Raw genomic sequence first — 18,178 nt, forward strand, 5'->3', positions numbered from 1 at the left:
TATTTTGTTCCATTGATCAATATTTCTGTCTTTGTGCCAGTACCATACTGTCTTGATATCTGTGGCTTTGTAGTAGAGCCTGAAGTCAGGTAGGTTGATTCCTCCAGTTCCATTCTTCTTTCTCAAGATAGCTTTGGCTATTCGAGGTTTTTTGTATTTCCATACAAATTGTGAAATTATTTGTTCTAGCTCTGTGAAGAATACCGTTGGAAGCTTGATAGGGATTGCATTGAATCTATAAATTGCTTTGGGTAGTATACTCATTTTCACTATATTGATTCTTCCAATCCATGAACATGGTATATTTCTCCATCTATTAGTGTCCTCTTTGATTTCTTTCACCAGTGTTTTATAGTTTTCTATATATAGGTCTTTAGTTTCTTTAGGTAGATATATTCCTAAGTATTTTATTCTCTCTGTTGCAATGGTGAATGGAATTGTTTCCTTAATTTCTCTTTCTGTTTTCTCATTATTAGTGTATAGGAATGCAAGGGATTTCTGTGTGTTGATTTTATATCCTGCAACTTTACTATAATCATTGATTAGTTCTAGTAATTTTCTGGTGGAGTCTTTAGGGTTTTCTATGTAGAGGATCATGTCATCTGCAAATAGTGAGAGTTTTACTTCTTCTTTTCCCATTTGGATTCCTTTTATTTCTTTTTCTGCTCTGATTGCTGTGGCCAAAACTTTCAAAACTATGTTGAATAGTAATGGTGAAAGTGGGCACCCTTGTCTTGTTCCTGACTTTAGAGGAAATGCTTTCAATTTTTCACCATTGAGGATAATGTTTGCTGTGGGTTTGTCATATATAGCTTTTATTATGTTGAGGTATGTTCCTTCTATTCCTGCTTTCTGGAGAGTTTTTATCATAAATGGCTGTTGAATTTTGTCAAAGGCTTTCTCTGCATCTATTGAGATAATCATATGGTTTGTATTTTTCAATTTGTTAATGTCGTGTATTACATTGATTGATTTGTGGATATTGAAGAATCCTTGCATCCCTGGGATAAAGCCCACTTGGTCATGGTGTATGATCTTTTTAATGTGTTGTTGGATTCTGATTGCTAGAATTTTGTTAAGGATTTTTGCATCTATGTTCATCAGTGATATTGGCCTATAGTTTTCTTTTTTTTGTGGGATCTTTGTCAGGTTTTGGTATTGGGGTGATGGTGGCCTCATAGAATGAGTTTGGAAGTTTACCTTCCTCTGCAATTTTCTGGAAGAGTTTGAGCAGGATAGGTGTTAGTTCTTCTCTAAATTTTTGGTAGGATTCAGCTGTGAAGCCGTCTGGACCTGGGCTTTTGTTTGCTGGAAGATTTTTGATTACAGTTTCAATTTCCGTGCTTGTGATGGGTCTGTTAAGATTTTCTATTTCTTCCTGGTCCAGTTTTGGAAAGTTGTACTTTTCTAAGAATTTTTCCATTTCTTCCACGTTGTCCATTTTATTGGCATATAATTGTTGATAGTAGTCTCTTATGATCCTTTGTATTTCTGTGTTGTCTGTTGTGATCTCTCCATTTTCATTTCTAATTTTATTGATTTGATTTTTCTCCCTTTGTTTCTTGATGAGTCTTTTTCATGTCTTTTGTCTGTTTTTTCCTATTGTACGACTTGATGTTTTTCCTTCCTATAAGTTTTAAAAATACATGTATTCTGTATATGAACCTTATTGTGATACCAGTTTTGCAGATATCTTCTCCCATTCTGAAGCTCATCTTTTCACTAGTGATGTCTTTTGATGAATTGATATATTAAACTATAATATAATCCAATGTATTTGTTTCTTATGGTTAGTGCTTTCTAATGTATTTTATTTAGGAAATCTTTGCCAAGTCATAAAGACATTCTTCTGTACTTCAGGCTTGAAACTTTATTATTTCATCTGTCATAAAATCTGTCCATCTGGAATTAATTTTGTTTATACTGAGAAGTAGAGGTGAAAAAATTTTTTTCATATGGATATCCATTTGACATAGCGTCATTTATTAAGACCAATTTTTCCCCACTGCACTGAGTAATCAAGTGACTGTATGTGGTTTGTTTCTGGACTCTTCTTTCTGTTCCATTGGTCTATTTGTCTGTTCTTGCACCATTCCCCCACTGAAACTGATTAACTACTCTATAACAAGCCTTTGTATCTAATACTTTAAGACTTTCAGATTTATGTTTCTTCTGCAGCATTGACTTTGCTATTCTTGGATCTTTTCATTTCTCATATAAATAATAGGCAGCTTCCTTGGTGGCTCAGCAGGTAAAGAATCTGCCTGCAGTGTGGGAGACCTGGGTTTGATGCCTGGGTTGGGAAGATCCCCTAGAGAAGGGAATGGCTACATACTCTAGTATTCTGGCCTGGAGAATTACATGGACTGTATAGTCCATGGTGTCTCAAAGAGTAAAACATGACTGAGCGACTTTCACTTTCACTTAATTTCTACATGGTTGAGCAAACTCTGGGAGCTAGTGAAGGACATGGAAGCCTGGCATGCTGCAGTCTATGGGGTTGCAAAGAGTTGGACATGACTTAGCGACTGAACAACAATACATATGTACACACAAACTTGTTTGGAATTTGATTGAATTTGTCTAAATTTATAGATCACCTTGGGAAGAAGTGATGTTTTTACAATATTAAGTTGTTTTATCCATTAACATGATTTCAATACCTATTTTATTAGGCTTTCAGCTTTCTCTCAAACTTATTTAACATTTCTCAAAAAGAGCACACCATCCTTCTCAGAGATTTTGCTTTTTATTTATCATTTTGTTATTAATATGTATCTTTTCTGATTACATGCATAATGATTAGTCAAAGTACAAAAATAATTCAACTACAAAAAAAAGAGAAAATAAATAATTCATTCACTATTTCTGCTTCTGCTGCTACTGCTAAGTCGCTTCAGTCGTGTCCGACTCTATGAGACCCCATAGACGGCAGCCCACCAGGCTCCCCTGTCCCTGGGATTCTCCAGGCAAGACCACTGGAGTGGGTTGCCATTTCCTTCTCCAATGCATGAAAGTGAAAAGTGAAAGTGAAGTCACCCAGTCGCATCTGACTCCCAGCGACCCCATGGACTGAAGCCCACCAGGCTCCTCCGTCCATGGGATTTTCCAGGCAAGAGTCCTGGAGTGGGGTGCCATCGCTATTTCTACCTTCTGGGAAAATCACCATGAATATCTTTGCGTAAGTATCTTCCATATATGCCATAAAATGAGGATTGTACTATATACAGTCTTTTTTGTCTTCCTTTATCTCCTTGCGGCTTCCTTTGTGACTCAGCTGGTAAAGAATCTGCCTGCAATGTGAAAGACTTGGGTTCAATCCCTGGGTTGGGAAGATGCCCTGGAGAAGGGAAGGGCTATCCACTCCTGTATTCTGGCCTGGAGAAGTCCATGGACTGTATAGTCCATGGGGTCGCAAAGAGTCAGACACAACGGAGTGACTTTCACTTTCACTTTTTCACTTATCTCCTAAAGTATTTCAAAGATATTTTCTCACTTGTATAAGTTTCTATTTAAACATGATTTTAAAAATACTTAAGTATTACTGTTCCAACATATTGGCATCAAATAAACTATTTAACAGAACGCTTATCATTGTTAATTTCAAGTTTCTTTAGATTCTTTTTCTATTCTGAATCATACTGGAACAAAAATTCTTGTAAATAAATATTTGGTTTTATGCTTGACTATCAGGATTCTGTGAAATTTTGGGGGCCCTTCTTGCCAGGTGTCCTCATGAGAATGAAGTCATCTTTAAACACTACATGACAATCTTTGGCTGCACCACCAAGTCATCCAGGGAAGACAGCATGACCTAGGAATTCAACTGCTTCCTTTTGATCATCTCATTATTGGATGATTATCCAAAATACTTCATTGTGGGAGCAGAAAATGTGGGCTCTAAGCAGATGGAGCCAAACCACATACTCCTCCATGGGAAGGCCGTGGTGCTGATGGGCAAGAACACGTGACATGCGAGGCCACGGAGGACATCTGGCAGACAGCCCAACTCCCCCCCATCTCCTGTCTTCACTAAATCACATGGTAAACCACATTTGGTAAATTTCCTCAGAGATATCCAACACATTTTCGCAATGCCTCAGAAGCTCCAGATGTGGAGAAGACAGTGCCCCAGATGGAATTTAGAAGACATTCCTCTGGTGTGTTTCTCATATTATAGGCACTTTTCTCCCTACTTACTTTGCAGTAGGAAGGGCAAAGGAGGTGGGAGAGCCACAGGGCTGTAGGCCTGCTGTGGTCAACTGGGTCTGGTTCTGTGTAGAGTCTGGTGCTCATCTCTGCAGGAGATTGCTTCTTGATCCTAAAAGCTACTTTTCTGATTGTCCTTCTTCAGGGCTAGAATGACGAGCCTTGTCATTTATTCAGGGTTACTCTTTTGGGAGGGATTTATCTTTTATCTGTATCCTATTTTAAAAAATAATTCCTGGGGGATTTGTCTGCAGTGGCATATATGAACTGTATCACATGTATCAACTCCTCTTGACTGGTAATGGATAACTGGAGAACTAGGTGGAGAAACAGATTCATGGTTTAGAAGAAAAGATGCTAGAATAGTTTATCAATACTAATTAGGAATGTGTGTGTTGGGAAAAGTATATTTCTGATTCTGAGTCTATATTCTCAGTGCTTAGGATGCTAGATTAGGGAAGGCATTAGGAATGACCATTAGGAAACAGGTGGAGGTAAAATCAGTTGAAAAAATTACCAGAGAGTTCCTGGTTGGCACCTTGGATGGGTGGGCTTAAATAATGTTCCCTTGAGCCCACCCATTTCTCATCCCCTGCAGGATCTTTCTCCCATCTGTAAATACGTGTCCTTAAATTGCTCCTAGTTTTTTCATAGTTTTTCCTTTACTTTCACCTCTACTGTTCTTCTCTATTCTCAGAAATCTTTCTTACTTTCAACAAGTGTGTTTAGTGGGATGGATGGCAAATAATAATAACTGAATTCAATTCAATGTACTGAATCTTCAGTTCAGTTGAGGCAACAAAATTCTTCTAATGGTAATTGTCTTATTTGTAAACCTTCACTGAATCATGTGAGGTACACATACAAGCAGAAACACAAAAACAGTCACTTTCTTCCAGTGAAACCTTCCTCATATAAACTGATTATTTTAACACTGGATATGAATAATACTATGATAAAAGCAGTTAACAGGAAGGCCACTTATGGAGAACTGTGATGGAGCAGAGCTTTTACCCTCCTTGCAAGCTAACACATTAGCCTAACACAATTTCATGGAATCTGAGAGAAGACATCAATCATACTTCTGGATCGAAGACAAAGAATTCTGTTACTCATGACACAAACATGGACTTCATGTTTGCGTCACTTCTCTTGCCCAGCAATTCCCACAAAGGAGAGATCCGTCTGGATGTTTGTGTCATAGCTGAGGTTGCCTTGAGTTTAGGGAACCTGAATCTTTGATTCTATACAGTATGAAAGTACTACTCTTTCCTCTTCAGAGAGAGAGACACCATCTATCTTCTAAGACTGCTGGCTGTATAAACACCCTTAAAAAGACAGCCAGAAACAAATGGACACTTCATACCTCACTCATAAGACATGCGAAATCACAGGAGCCCCATGGAGAATTTGCTCTGCCTGGAAATCAAGGAGGAATTCTTAGAGGCATTGTCTAACTTTAATAATAAATATGAGGTCACCAGGCAGAGAAGTAAAACACCCTAGAGAGTGGAAATTGAGCGAGCAAAGACATGGATATAGGATGAGGAAAGTACTAGGACTATTTCCAGTGACTACAGACTAAAGTATTGTTCTCAGCTTCAACGATTTAATCAAATTTTGATCATTACTGAAATTTAATTGTTGCTGTACATTGATGTCATCATGATCCCAGGGATACATGTGAGACAAACCATGGCATTGAATGCACTGAAGGATGGGATGTAGATCAGGATACAATCTGCAGGGAGAAATATGTTTTGCCTTCTGGGGCCACACACAGTAATTGCTTCTCACCCCCGATTATGATGGCCGTGCTACAGCTATCTGAAGATAGCTCCTATCCCAATGCCTTCAGAGTCCTTGGGTCTTTTAGCCACTTAGCATATGTCATGGTTTTTAAATGCTTCCCCAACTTTATCCTTTTCCAGACATAACCCTAATAAAAGTGCATCATCTGGAACTGGGCAGAATTTCTGGGTCTTGAGTTCATCTTTTAAACTACTGAGGATCTAAGTGACTAACTCCAATGATTGCTTTGTTGCACAGCAACCAACTGAGCCATAAAGGTATCATCCTACCAACCCAATAAGTATTATATAAGGCTTTTGGACTAACCTGGCCCTGCCAAGGAAGATTCTGACCAATCTGGAGAAGAGAATTTTTGGTAGCCTAACAATCCTTCCTGAATTGGGGGCAGAGAACCACCTGCATCAGTATAACGGGGAGGAGAGTTGTGACGAATACATGCAGATTCCTGAGCACTACCCCCTAACAAATTAGTTTACCAGCAGCATTTTTAACAAACTCCTTTGGTGATTTTTTATGCACTCAAATATTTTTATGCACTCAAATATTAGAAATCCCTGCTTAAGAAGGTCCTTAGGAAATGAGTCTTTTTGTCCTGAAGGAGTTAATAGACATTGCTCAGGGGCCAATGAGCTTCCCAGCACGGGGGAGGAATTTCCCACCTATTTCTGCCAGTGTGTCTCCAACACCCCTCAGAGGAAAGGATAATTTATCCTTCTTATCTCATTATTAGGGGCTGAGTGGGAGGGAGATTGTTTCTTTTTGTCCTGAAGGTGACCCACGCAAGTGACAAGGTGTCGCCTGTGCTATGTAGCTCAGACTCCATAACCCACAGAAAAAGATTCACATGGGTTGTCAGGCTCGGTGTAAAGCGATAGATCATGGAGGTGAACAATACACAGGGTTTATCAGAAGTGTGGATGTCTAGAGAAATATACTGACCATAAGGTGATGGGCACGCTAAAAAATATACATCGCAATAAGTGCTGTGAATGAAATAAGTGGTGTACAGTGAGTGAAGGCATGAAAGGTGAAGTGGGTTCATTATCCTTCAAAGGAAAAGAAAAAATGTAAAGAAAACTCACTAAGTCTATGGAAAACTAAAAGACAGGCAAATGCCAATGATATGTCCTGAAATAAACATTTTCTATTTAATATATGGTTACATTTAGCACATTATCTCATTTAATTCTTACAATAATTTCTCCAGGTTAGATCCAGTTGCACGTGTTTAATAGATGAAAAAACTGAGAGTTGGAGGGTTTGAATTATTAAAGTTATTCCACAAATGTTTATGGAGCATCCTCCATGCATGGCATCATATAACCTCTTTGATTAAGTCCTATAACCAGTCAGTGGATGGCCTCTGACTTCAGGATGCACACTTGCTGTGATCTCTGGTCAAATTGCCCATAGCATGGTTACCAAATATGTAAATGTAAGTTACAGCATAACTTAAATGTAAGTACAATGTACCATACAAACTAAAACATAAGAGTTATAAGCCTATAAGAACTATGTGGATTAAAAATGTCATTTGGAACACCTGAAAAGGCTTCTTGGAGAAATATGGACTTGAGCTGGGCTTTTAAATGTTAACGGGATTTAGTGATGGTATCAAGAATAGAGGACACTTACAAAAATGCAAAAAAACACTAATTAAATGCAATAAAAATGCTAGTTCAACCTGTGTTTATTGAAGACTTACAAGATGCACAACTCTTTCAGTCACTAAGCTCTGGGACTTCAAAATCAGCACCAATCTTTTATGAAAGAATTTACAGCCCAGCTGGGGAGACAAGATATAAAGTTATAAAACAATTAGTGATAAGAACTAACAGCACTATGTAATGTAATGTATTAGGTTATGTAATGTAAACTAATGTACTAGGTTATGTAATGGATCACTCAACTCTCTAAGTCAAGGGCTATAACAATAAATGATACGGTGACGGCTATTTAGACAGTAAGAGGCAAAAAAATTAGAACCTAAGTAAATTTGACCTCTAAATGACTTTGGAAATTCCAGAAAGAAAAACCTGGAGGCAAATTAGCATGTTTGTGTGTGTGTATGTGTATAAGATTGCATTTTTCCAGGAAAGATAGACTCAAGGTTGTGTTTTAGTCTTTCTGTATCCTTTTTTTCCCTCTTCTGTATCCTTTTTGAAGTAAAGTACTTACTGACACTATAGGAGGAAACACATGTGATGTTTTCTGCTTCCTCCTAAGAGTACAGATTTCTATTAATTTCCTATTTCTCAAAGCTTTGTGCTATACTTTTTATTGTTCTTTTGCCAAGGCCGTCCTTCTTAACTTTCTACTGGATTCAAAGTACAATAATGAATTCTTAGAATGGAAATTGTGTGTATATTTAGTTTTTTTCCAGGGCATATATTTTAAAGCTTTTTTTCTTTTATTAAAATATTTGAAACATTTATGACAACTGCTGATATTTGTTACACTTTGGTTGTGAGTACATGAATGTCTCTATTGTATCATGTACCATATATATCCTATTAGATTATATTTAAATTTTTCAAAATAGAAACAAACTTTTTACCCAATTATAATATTCCCAAATTCTTGGCATTAGGAATATAGCTCACAGCTACAATCTAACATCCATCATCAACAAATGAGGCAAACCCCAGGATAACTTATATCCAACACAGCAAGTAGGAGGAAAGTGAGAAAGATTAGCTTGGGATGACAGTTACAAAACTGTTTTAATATAAAAAGGAAGGCAAATCTCTAACTTAAGTTTAACAGAATCAAATTGCGATAGAAGTCAAATGTACCACCCAGAAAACAAAAAGAAGAAATGGTATAATTCCATATTTTTTACTATTCCTCTTCTCTACACATCCTTCCAAGGCTTCCAAACACATAATGCATTTAACATCTCTAGCTCAGAAAAGTCTTTATGAATTCAAGAAATGAAATGACTGGCTCATTTCCTAATAGTTTAGGGGCATAGCCTTCCTGGGGTTTTGTTTAGTCGCTAAGTCGTGTCTGGCTCTTGAGACCCCACGGACTGTAGCCTGCCAGTCACTCTCAAACCGCAGCACACACGCTGTCTAGTTGGACCTGGACTTCCATCAGAATAGTTGATGGAAGTGTCTCCATTTTTGCAACTTTTGTATTTGAAAGACAATGAATTTTTTTAACTGAACCTTGTTTTCCAGAACAGATTTAGAGATTTACAAAAAATTAAGATGATAATACACTTGGTTTCCCCTACTTTTTATTGAGGTTACATTGGTTTATAACATAATGTAAATTTCATGTATACAACATGATATTTCAACTTCTGTACACATTTTCCACTCCTCCCCTTACAGTCAACTCCCTTTACTAATTTTGCCTTTCCCCTTCCACCCTGGCAACCACTGCTCTGTTCTCTATGTGTTTGTTTTTGTTTGTTAAATTATTTATTTGTTTTATAGTTCACATGTGAATGAAGTCACATGCTTTTTGTCTTTCTCCCTCTGATTTATTTCAGTTTGCATAATATTCTCAAGGTCCATTCGTGTTTTTGCCAATGGCAAGATTTTATCTTTTTCATGATATCTTTGAATGAGTAGTATTCCATTGTGTGTGTGTGTGTGTGTATACCAACCACATCTTCTGTCTTCTTTTTCCTTGGACTCTTAGGCTGTCTCCATCTCTTGGTTATTGTTAATAGTGCTGCAATGAACATAGAGGTGCCTATATTGTTTTGAACTAGTGTTTTTGTTCATTTCAGATAAATGCCCAGAGGTGGATATTAATTGGCTGGATCACAAGATAGTTCTATTCTTAATTTTTTGAGGAATCTTCATACTGTTTTCCACAGTGACTTCACCAACTTACAACCCCAGCAACAGTATATAAGTGTTCTTTTTCTCTACATTCTCTCCAACATTTGTTATTTCTATCCTTTTTAATAATAGCCTTTATAATTCCGATTATAGTTCTGATTTGCAGTTCCCTAGTACAGCAATGTTTAGCCATCTTTTCATGTACCTGTTTCCCATCAGTGTTTCTTCTTTACAGAAATGTCTATTCTGATCTTCTGTCCCTTTTTAGTCGGGTTGTTTAGGGGGGGTTTGTTGTTGTTAAGTTGTTTGAATTCTTTCCATATTTGAATATTAATCCCCTAATGGATATACAATCTGCAAATATCTTCTCCCATTCAGTAGATTGTCTCTTCAACTTTATTGATAGTTTCCTTAGCTATGCAGAAACTTTTTAGTTTGATGTAATTCCATTTGCTTATTTTTGCTTTTGTTTCCCTTGCATGAGAAGACAGATGCCAAAAAAAAAAAAAAGGATATTTCTCCTTTATATCTGAATGATAACTTTGCTGGATAGAGTATTCTTGGCAGACAGTTTCAGTATTCTAAGTATGTCAAATATTTTAAGTATGTAAGATAATTTTCAGTATTGTCTTTCAGTATTTTAAGTATGTCGTTCCATTGTCTCCTGGCCTTGTAGAGTTTCTGCTGAAAATCTGCTGATTGTCTATTGTGGTTTCCTTTGTAGGTTACTGTTTTTTTCCCCTGTCTGCCTTCAAAATTCTTTCTTTGTCATCAACTTTTGATAATTTTACTATAATGTGTTTTGGAGACAGTTTTTTTGTGTTGAGGTAATTGGACGTTCTCTTAGCTTCATAGACTTGTATATGTTTCTCCCCCAAATTTGGAAAGTTCTCAGTTACTGTTTCTTTAAATAAACTCTCTGCTTCCTTCTCCCCCTCTTTTCATTCTGGGATACCCATTATCCTTATGTTTCCCTTCCTTATAGAGTCAGATAGTCCTCACAGAATTTCTTCATATTTTAGCTTCTAATTTTTTAGATTTTTTGAATGTGGATCATTTTTTAAAAGTCTTTACTGGGATTTCTTTGGAAGGAATGATGCTAAAGCTGAAACTCCAGTACTTTGGCCACCTCATGCGAAGAGTTGACTCATTGGAAAAGACTCTGATGCTGGGAGGGATTGGGGGCAGGAGGAGAAGGGGATGACAGAGGATGAGATGGCTGGATGGCATCACTGACTCGATGGACGTGAGTCTCAGTGAACTCCGGGAGATGGTGATGGACAGGGAGGCCTGGCGTGCTGCGATTCATGGGGTCGCAAAGAGTCGGACATGACTGAGCGACTGATCTGATCTGATCTGATTGACTTTGTTACAATATTGATCCTGTTGTTTATGTTCTGATTTTTTGGGCCATGAGGCATGTGGGATCTTAACTCCCTGACCAGGAATCAAACCTACACTCCCTGCATTAGAAGGCAAAGTCTTAACCATTGGACTGTCAGGAAAGTCCCATTGGTTTAGATTTTAGCTGTTTCTACTTGTATCATTTCTAAATTTTTATCTTCCAGCTCACTAATTCTTTCTTCCTTATGGTCTGCTCTATTTCCAATACTTTCCAATGTTTCTTTGTCTCATTTATTAAATACTTTAGCTCCATAATTTCTATTTGGTTGTATTTTAGAGTTTCAATCTCTTTGGTAAAGTATTCCATCTGTTTATTAATTTTATTTCTGAGTTCATTGAACTGCCTGTAAATTTTCTTGTAGCTCATTAGTTTCTTCATAGTGGCCATTTTGAATTCTCTATCAGTTATATCACAATATTCCATAACTTTAAGTGTGGCTTCTGGAGAATTATTATTTTCTTTTTGTGATACTGTATTCCATGATTTTACATGGTACTTGATGAATTGTTCCTCTGCTGGTGAATATGAAGTAGCAAACACCTTTCATCTTTAGGTAGAGCTCTTATTTAACTTGATTCTAAAGATTCAAGTTTAGTAATTAGAGACCTTTCTTTTGTTTTTCAGTAGCTGGCACTAGAGCACAGGTTTCTGTTTCTCTTACCTGAGCTACCTCTGAGATACAGGCATCAGTTCAGATCAGATCAGTCGCTCAGTCGTGTCCGACTCTTTGTGACCCCGTGAATCGCAGCACACCAGGCCTCCCTGTCCATCACCAACTCCCGGAGTTCACTCAGACTCACGTGACAGGGTGACACGTGACAGCAGGGTGACAATATACAGCCTTGACGTACTCCTTTTCCTATTTGGAACCAGTCTGTTGTTCCATGTCCAGTTCTAATTGTTGCTTCCTGACCTGCATACAGATTTCTTAAGAGGCAGATCAGGTGGTCTGGTATTCCCATCTCTTTCAGAATTTTCCACAGTTTATTGTGATCCACACAGTCAAAGGCTTTGGCATAGTCAATAAAGCAGAAATAGATGTTTTTCTGGAACTCTCTTGCTTTTTCCATGATCCAGCGGATGTTGGCAATTTGATCTCTGGTTCCTCTGCCTTTTCTAAAACCAGCTTGAACATCAGGAAGTTCACGGTTCATGTATTGCTGAAGCCTGGCTTGGAGAATTTTGAGCATTACTTTACTAGCATGTGAGATGAGTGCAATTGTGCGGTAGTTTGAGCATTCTTTGGCATTGCCTTTCTTTGGGATTGGAATGAAAACTGGCCTTTTCCAGTCCTGTGGCCACTGCTGAGTTTTCCAAATTTGCTGGAATATTGAGTGCAGCACTTTCACAGCATCATCTTTCAGGATTTGGAATAGCTCAACTGGAATTCCATCACCTCCACTAGCTTTGTTCGTAGTGATGCTTTCTAAGGCCCACTTGACTTCACATTCTGGGATGTCTGGCTCTAGGTCAGTGATCACACCATCGTGATTATCTGGGTCGTCAAGATCTTTTTTGTACAGTTCTTCTGTGTATTCTTGCCATCTCTTCTTAATATCTTCTGCTTCTGTTAGGTCCATACCATTTCAGTCCTTTATCAAGCTCATCTGAGATATAGCAGATACGGTGCTAGACCACCACGATAAAACAGATGTTGCAATAAAGCAAGTCACATGAACTTTTTGGCTTCCCAGTACATACAGAACTTACGTTTATACTATACTTTATATAGTATAAACATAACTTCAGTTATGTTAAGCTTGTAATAGCATTATGTCTAAAAACCATTTTCACATACCTTATTTTTAAAAAAACTTTATTTCTAAAAAATGCTAACCATCATTTGACAATGCAGGGTTACCACAAACCTTCAATTTACAAAAACAAAAAACAAAACAAAAAAACACCCACACACAAATAAGCAAAGCACAATAAACAAGGTATATCGTTATTTGAGAATCAGCACTTTCCACCCTCTAGGACTGTTGTAAATTTTACTCAAAAAATGGTAAGGAGTTCCAACCAATTAATGGAATGAAGAATTTGGTGCCAGCAACACATTTTCAGTATTGAGAATAAAGTAGAAATAGAAGAGAATCTTCTTAACACTACTAGTCTTACACTTTAGCTATTTATCCAACTTGAGAAAGTTTAATTGAGTAATGTGTGATGTTACCTTGAATCCATTTGTAATAGTTAATTTATAAAGCAAAAATTTAGAAATCTAATTTTCTTTGTCTGTATATCTTTTGTCAATCTTGTATATTTACCAATTGAGTACATGTTATATAAAACAAGAACTATTATTTCCAGGAGAGGCTTAGATTAATGTTTGATGACCTCATTTCAAACATATCAAATTATTTACAAGCTTAAATTATGTAGTTATATAAATATTTAACTGCATTTATTATTTTTATATTCAATTTTCTTATTAAATACATCAAAATTTGCAACAAGTTTCAGTTTCTGGGTTGACAACTGATAACTTTAATGCAATTGTGTACCAGTATAAAGAACCAGAAGCTACATAATTCTAAGCTGAATCTTCTTGAGCCCTAGATAGAAGCACTAATACCCTCCCCCATATCCCCTACACACACGTTCTTTTTGAGTTTTTATGATGGCAGTGGGAGATTCCAAATTAATACTCATTTTATGAGATTAGATTTAAAATCTTGACCTCTGAGTTCTTTCACCTTTGTCTCATGACATGCTTAGATGGCATTCTGTAATCCTTTCCTAGGTTGTTTTATTAATTAATTAGATTAAATCTATAAATCTATTTAATGTTTGAGTGTATTAACCACAACTCTAAAGTCATTTTAATGATAAATGTTTGCCATCTTCTCCTTTTAACTCTCAAATCACATTTTTGCCTCTACATTCTGAGAAAATTTTTCCTTTCCTATTAAATTGATTTGATTTTTTTTTTTATTGGGTAATCGGAGTATCTTAAATTGAATGTAGTTTGTATACCTCCTCTGTCCCATTTGCCTTATGAAGGTTTTTTGGTGAAATAGCCACTTTTCACTAGTGTCCATGAATGGATAGTGTTACCATTGTATCACAAAAAGAACTCATAATCTCTCTCATATGGTTAGAGCTATGTTTCTCCTGGGGGATTTGCAATTTGTGATTTAAATCTGAAAGAATTCTTCTCTGGACCACCTTTAGACTCAAAACCGCAATGTAGATTCCTGCCTCCCTGCACTGCAGATTGCAAACTTGTCAGCCCCACGTCTGCGTGAGCCAATCCCTTAAAACTCTCTCTCTCTCACCATATAGATCACCGTATAGGCTCTGTTTCTCTGGAGAACTCTAATACAATTTTTTTTGCTTTTTGTTTTGTTTTGTTTTGTTTAAGATGTGGGGTGTGTAGTATAGATGTAGAAGTGATTCTGTGATTGCTAAGGCCAGGTTTCAAAAATGATGGGGCTTCTGCTTACTTCTTTTGGGTTGCTTGCTGGTGAGAGCCAGCGATTACTCTGGAAGATGAATGAAAAAACTGCATGTTGGTGTTCTGACTACAGTCCAGCTCAGATCCCACATGGCAGCCAACCTTAACCACCAGACACATGAAGGAGGAAAGGAGGGAGGGAGGGAGGGATCTTGTGGTCCAGCCCTCAGCCACTGAGCTGCACTAATTTATTCTTCAGGGAACAGAAAGATGCTAGCTTCAACTCTCCCCAACGCCAGCTCTGCCTAAGTTGCAGGTTTGTAAGCAAACAAAATGATAATTGCCGTTTTAAGCCACTAGTTTTTGGGTGGATTGTAAACAACAATTGATAACTGAAATACCTTGTAAGTAAACATATGGATCAGCTTAGACTAGGTTTAATTACAATAGCTATCAACTCGCCAAATCTCAGAGACTTAATAACATCAAAAGTTTATTTCTTGCTCCTATCACTTGCCGACTGTGAGTCAGCTGCAGTTCTACTCCAAATAATCTTTGCTCTGGACCCAAAATGAGAGGGCAGCTTCAGTCTGCAGCTTAGTGATGTCATAGCAAAGGGTCAAAAGGAAATGAGGTAACTACACTTTGGCCCTTAAAGCTTCTACTTGGAAGATTCATACATTTCCACTCAGGCTTCATTAGACAAATCATATGGCCAAGATGATTACATTTCAAATGGGGCAGGAAAGGATGGCCTCCTGCAAGAAACAGCAGAAGCTGGACTTCCCTGGTGGTTCAGTGGATAAGAATCTGCCTGCCAATGCAGAGGACAGGAGTTCAATCCCTGGTCCAGGAAGATTCCACATGCCATGGAACAACGAAAGCCTGTGTGCCACAAGTACTGAGCTCGTGCTCTAGAGCCCACGAGCTGCAACTGCTAAAGCTCATGAGCCTAGAGACTGTTCTGCAACAAGAGAAGCCACCACAATGGGAAGCCTGCACATCCTCACTCACCGAACTAGAGAAAGCCCACACAAAGCAGCAGAGACCCAGCACAGCTGTAAATAAAATGAAGGAGCAGAAGCCACATGAGCAGCCATACTGGGACATGCACGCATCACCCTCTCACGGGGAGGAGTGGGGAACTTGCTGGACAGTGTTGTGATCTGCCGGAGGGGACATCCTTATGTAGGAGAAAGCACAGGAAACAGTCAATGGTTTGGACCCTTTCTAAATCTAGTTCCTGAAAAAAAAATTGCTCAAACATCAATACCTCTCATAAAACATTGCCCACTCTCCCTGTTCCCTGTTCTCATAGTACTTAGCATTTCCCTCCTCAATATTTATCATACTCTTGTAATACATCATACTAGTAGGCAAATGAATTTAACCTGAATGCTATCTCTAAAAGACAATGAGTTATTGAGGATTTGTGAGTAGAAGGGCAAAGCAATCTACCTTATATTTTAGAAAGACTGATCTGGTAGGCGTTTGGAAGATGGGTTCAGATAGGATGAAACTGGAGACCAGTTAACCAGCAACTCAGCATTTTGTCTAGAAGTGTAGTGACTAGGGTCTGAATAAGTTCATAATGGGACAAAGGCCAAGGACATGGGTTAAAATTGTTAATAAATTTCATTGACTAGCATGAGTGATAAATAGGATATGGGAAGTGAGAGAGAAAGAGATGGGGATGCTTGAGTTTTCCAGTTTAAATAATTTCTCATTAAGATAGAACAACTGGCATGTTTCCTTTCTTATGTTATCATTTCTAACTTTCCAGAGAAGAGAGCCTAATTTGCAAAAGAAAAAAAAAAGACTTCCAGGAACACAGGACTTTTGTTTAAGACAGGAGTGTTCTACTAGTTTATCAATGTTTGTGTCATAGGTCTTAGATACTTCTTACCCAAAATCTACATGAAAATTATTCTTAGACCAAGAAAAAAATAATGGCAATAAAATTTAAACTTGAACTCTGCTGAAATGTGTGTCTGGGAATTCTGGGCAAGGAAGGATGTGAAACCATCAGAAATGACGCTGCCCGCTGCTCCATGACAAGTCATAAAAAGACACAGAGGGTTGCTCAGCAGAGCAGTATCTATCTACTTGGAAGTTCTCCAACTGAATGGCAAGAGAGACTATCTTTGGGGAAAGAGGAGGGGGAGAAGATTTATCTGCCCAGATTCCTCCCAATGGATGTTTTGCCATATTCAACATTTTTTTCCCACAAGGAGAAAATGTGCCTGGGTTGTGTCATCCAGTCTTTTCATCCCCAAACGCTGATACATGGTGTTCTGTCTAAATCTAGAAATGATGACCAGAACTGGAAACACCAACAGGGCTGGTAGTCAAGGTTGAGTCAACACACTCAGCGCCAATTACTGGGTAGCCTTAGATAGCAGAGCGACAGGGACAAGCAGAGTTTAGGGGACTGTACTTGACAAGTGGAGTAGTAGCTGGAGTCCTGGGAGACCTGTGGAGTTGAAGGAAGCTGAAAGGGTGTATAAGATGTGTGCCCCATACATAACCTATTTTCTTTACTATGTCACTGCTGCACACCAGATACTCTGTTCAGATCATCTAATCATTATAACCTTGTAGACATTTTACATGTGAGGAAAATGTGTGACAGAGGTTAATGTGTTGGCTAAGTCCACACTGCTAGAAATGCAGAACAATTTGGAAGGAATTTCTTGGCCACAGTACTAAATTGGCAGACTCGGAGGAAAGTCTCCTGCACTTGATTATCGACATCATGAAGTTGAGACCCTGGCTGTCTTATTGCCACAGAAGATATGCATTCCATTAGCACTGCTTGAATAAATTTAACAAACAAAACACTCCATTACTCGAAAAAAATATTTTATTTGCATTCTTTCTCCTTAACTTACCTATTGTGTAATTTTTCAAAACCATAGGACTCTGGGTCCCTTTGGAATGCTGAAAAATATAGTTTAGAAGAAAAAAAAGAGTCTCAATTATGTACAATATGAATTCTCATTGGTAGACATACTTTTCTCACTATGATATATTATTTATGAAAAAGTGCTCCCTGAGAGCAGAATGCAATCCCCATCTCATCATTCAGCAATAAATCATTAAAATTTAACAATAAATCCGCTGAGTTTTTATCTCAAATGTTAGACTTTAAGCACATAAGATTAACTGCTTGTATACAATAACGAGTCATCAACAATATGAAAGCCTTTGAAGCACAACACTTGGTAAATTATTAAGCTCCCATAGCTTTGAAAGACCATAATACAGATATTTTGTTTTTCCTTCTTTGACAGCCATAATTAGATTTATGTTTGATGACAGTGTGGTTAAAAATGAATATGGAAACATTATCCAATAACACAGCACATTGAATAGCATACATGCCTGCCAATAACATATACATTCTGAATTTAATATATATCAAGAAAGAAGAGGAAGATAAAGTATAAAATGTGGCTTGCAGTTACATGGATTTTTTTTTTCTCACAAATGTACAAAACTGATCCTAAAATTTATATGGAAATGTAAGAGACCTCGAAAGCCAAAGCAATCTTT

The 18,178-nt window shown here is 37.6% G+C and overlaps 1 protein-coding gene across 2 annotated transcripts in view; it reads right to left on the bottom strand.

Annotated features, from left to right (window-relative positions):
- Positions 1 to 7,755: 7,755 nt before the first annotated feature.
- The window catches only part of FAS (Fas cell surface death receptor), a 66,099-nt gene continuing 55,676 nt past the window's right edge, over positions 7,756 to 18,178 (bottom strand). For both annotated transcript variants that reach the window (XM_070363797.1, XM_070363799.1), the window contains 2 exons: positions 17,515 to 17,563; positions 7,756 to 7,807 (listed from right to left, as the gene is read on the bottom strand). In XM_070363797.1, coding sequence (XP_070219898.1) covers positions 7,771 to 7,807; positions 17,515 to 17,563 — 86 coding nt within the window. In that variant the 3' untranslated portion in view covers positions 7,756 to 7,770. The remainder of the gene's footprint in view (positions 7,808 to 17,514; positions 17,564 to 18,178) is intronic.

Source organism: Bos mutus, chromosome 26 (assembly GCF_027580195.1).
Source record: "Bos mutus isolate GX-2022 chromosome 26, NWIPB_WYAK_1.1, whole genome shotgun sequence".
Taxonomy (NCBI): Eukaryota; Metazoa; Chordata; class Mammalia; order Artiodactyla; family Bovidae; genus Bos; species Bos mutus.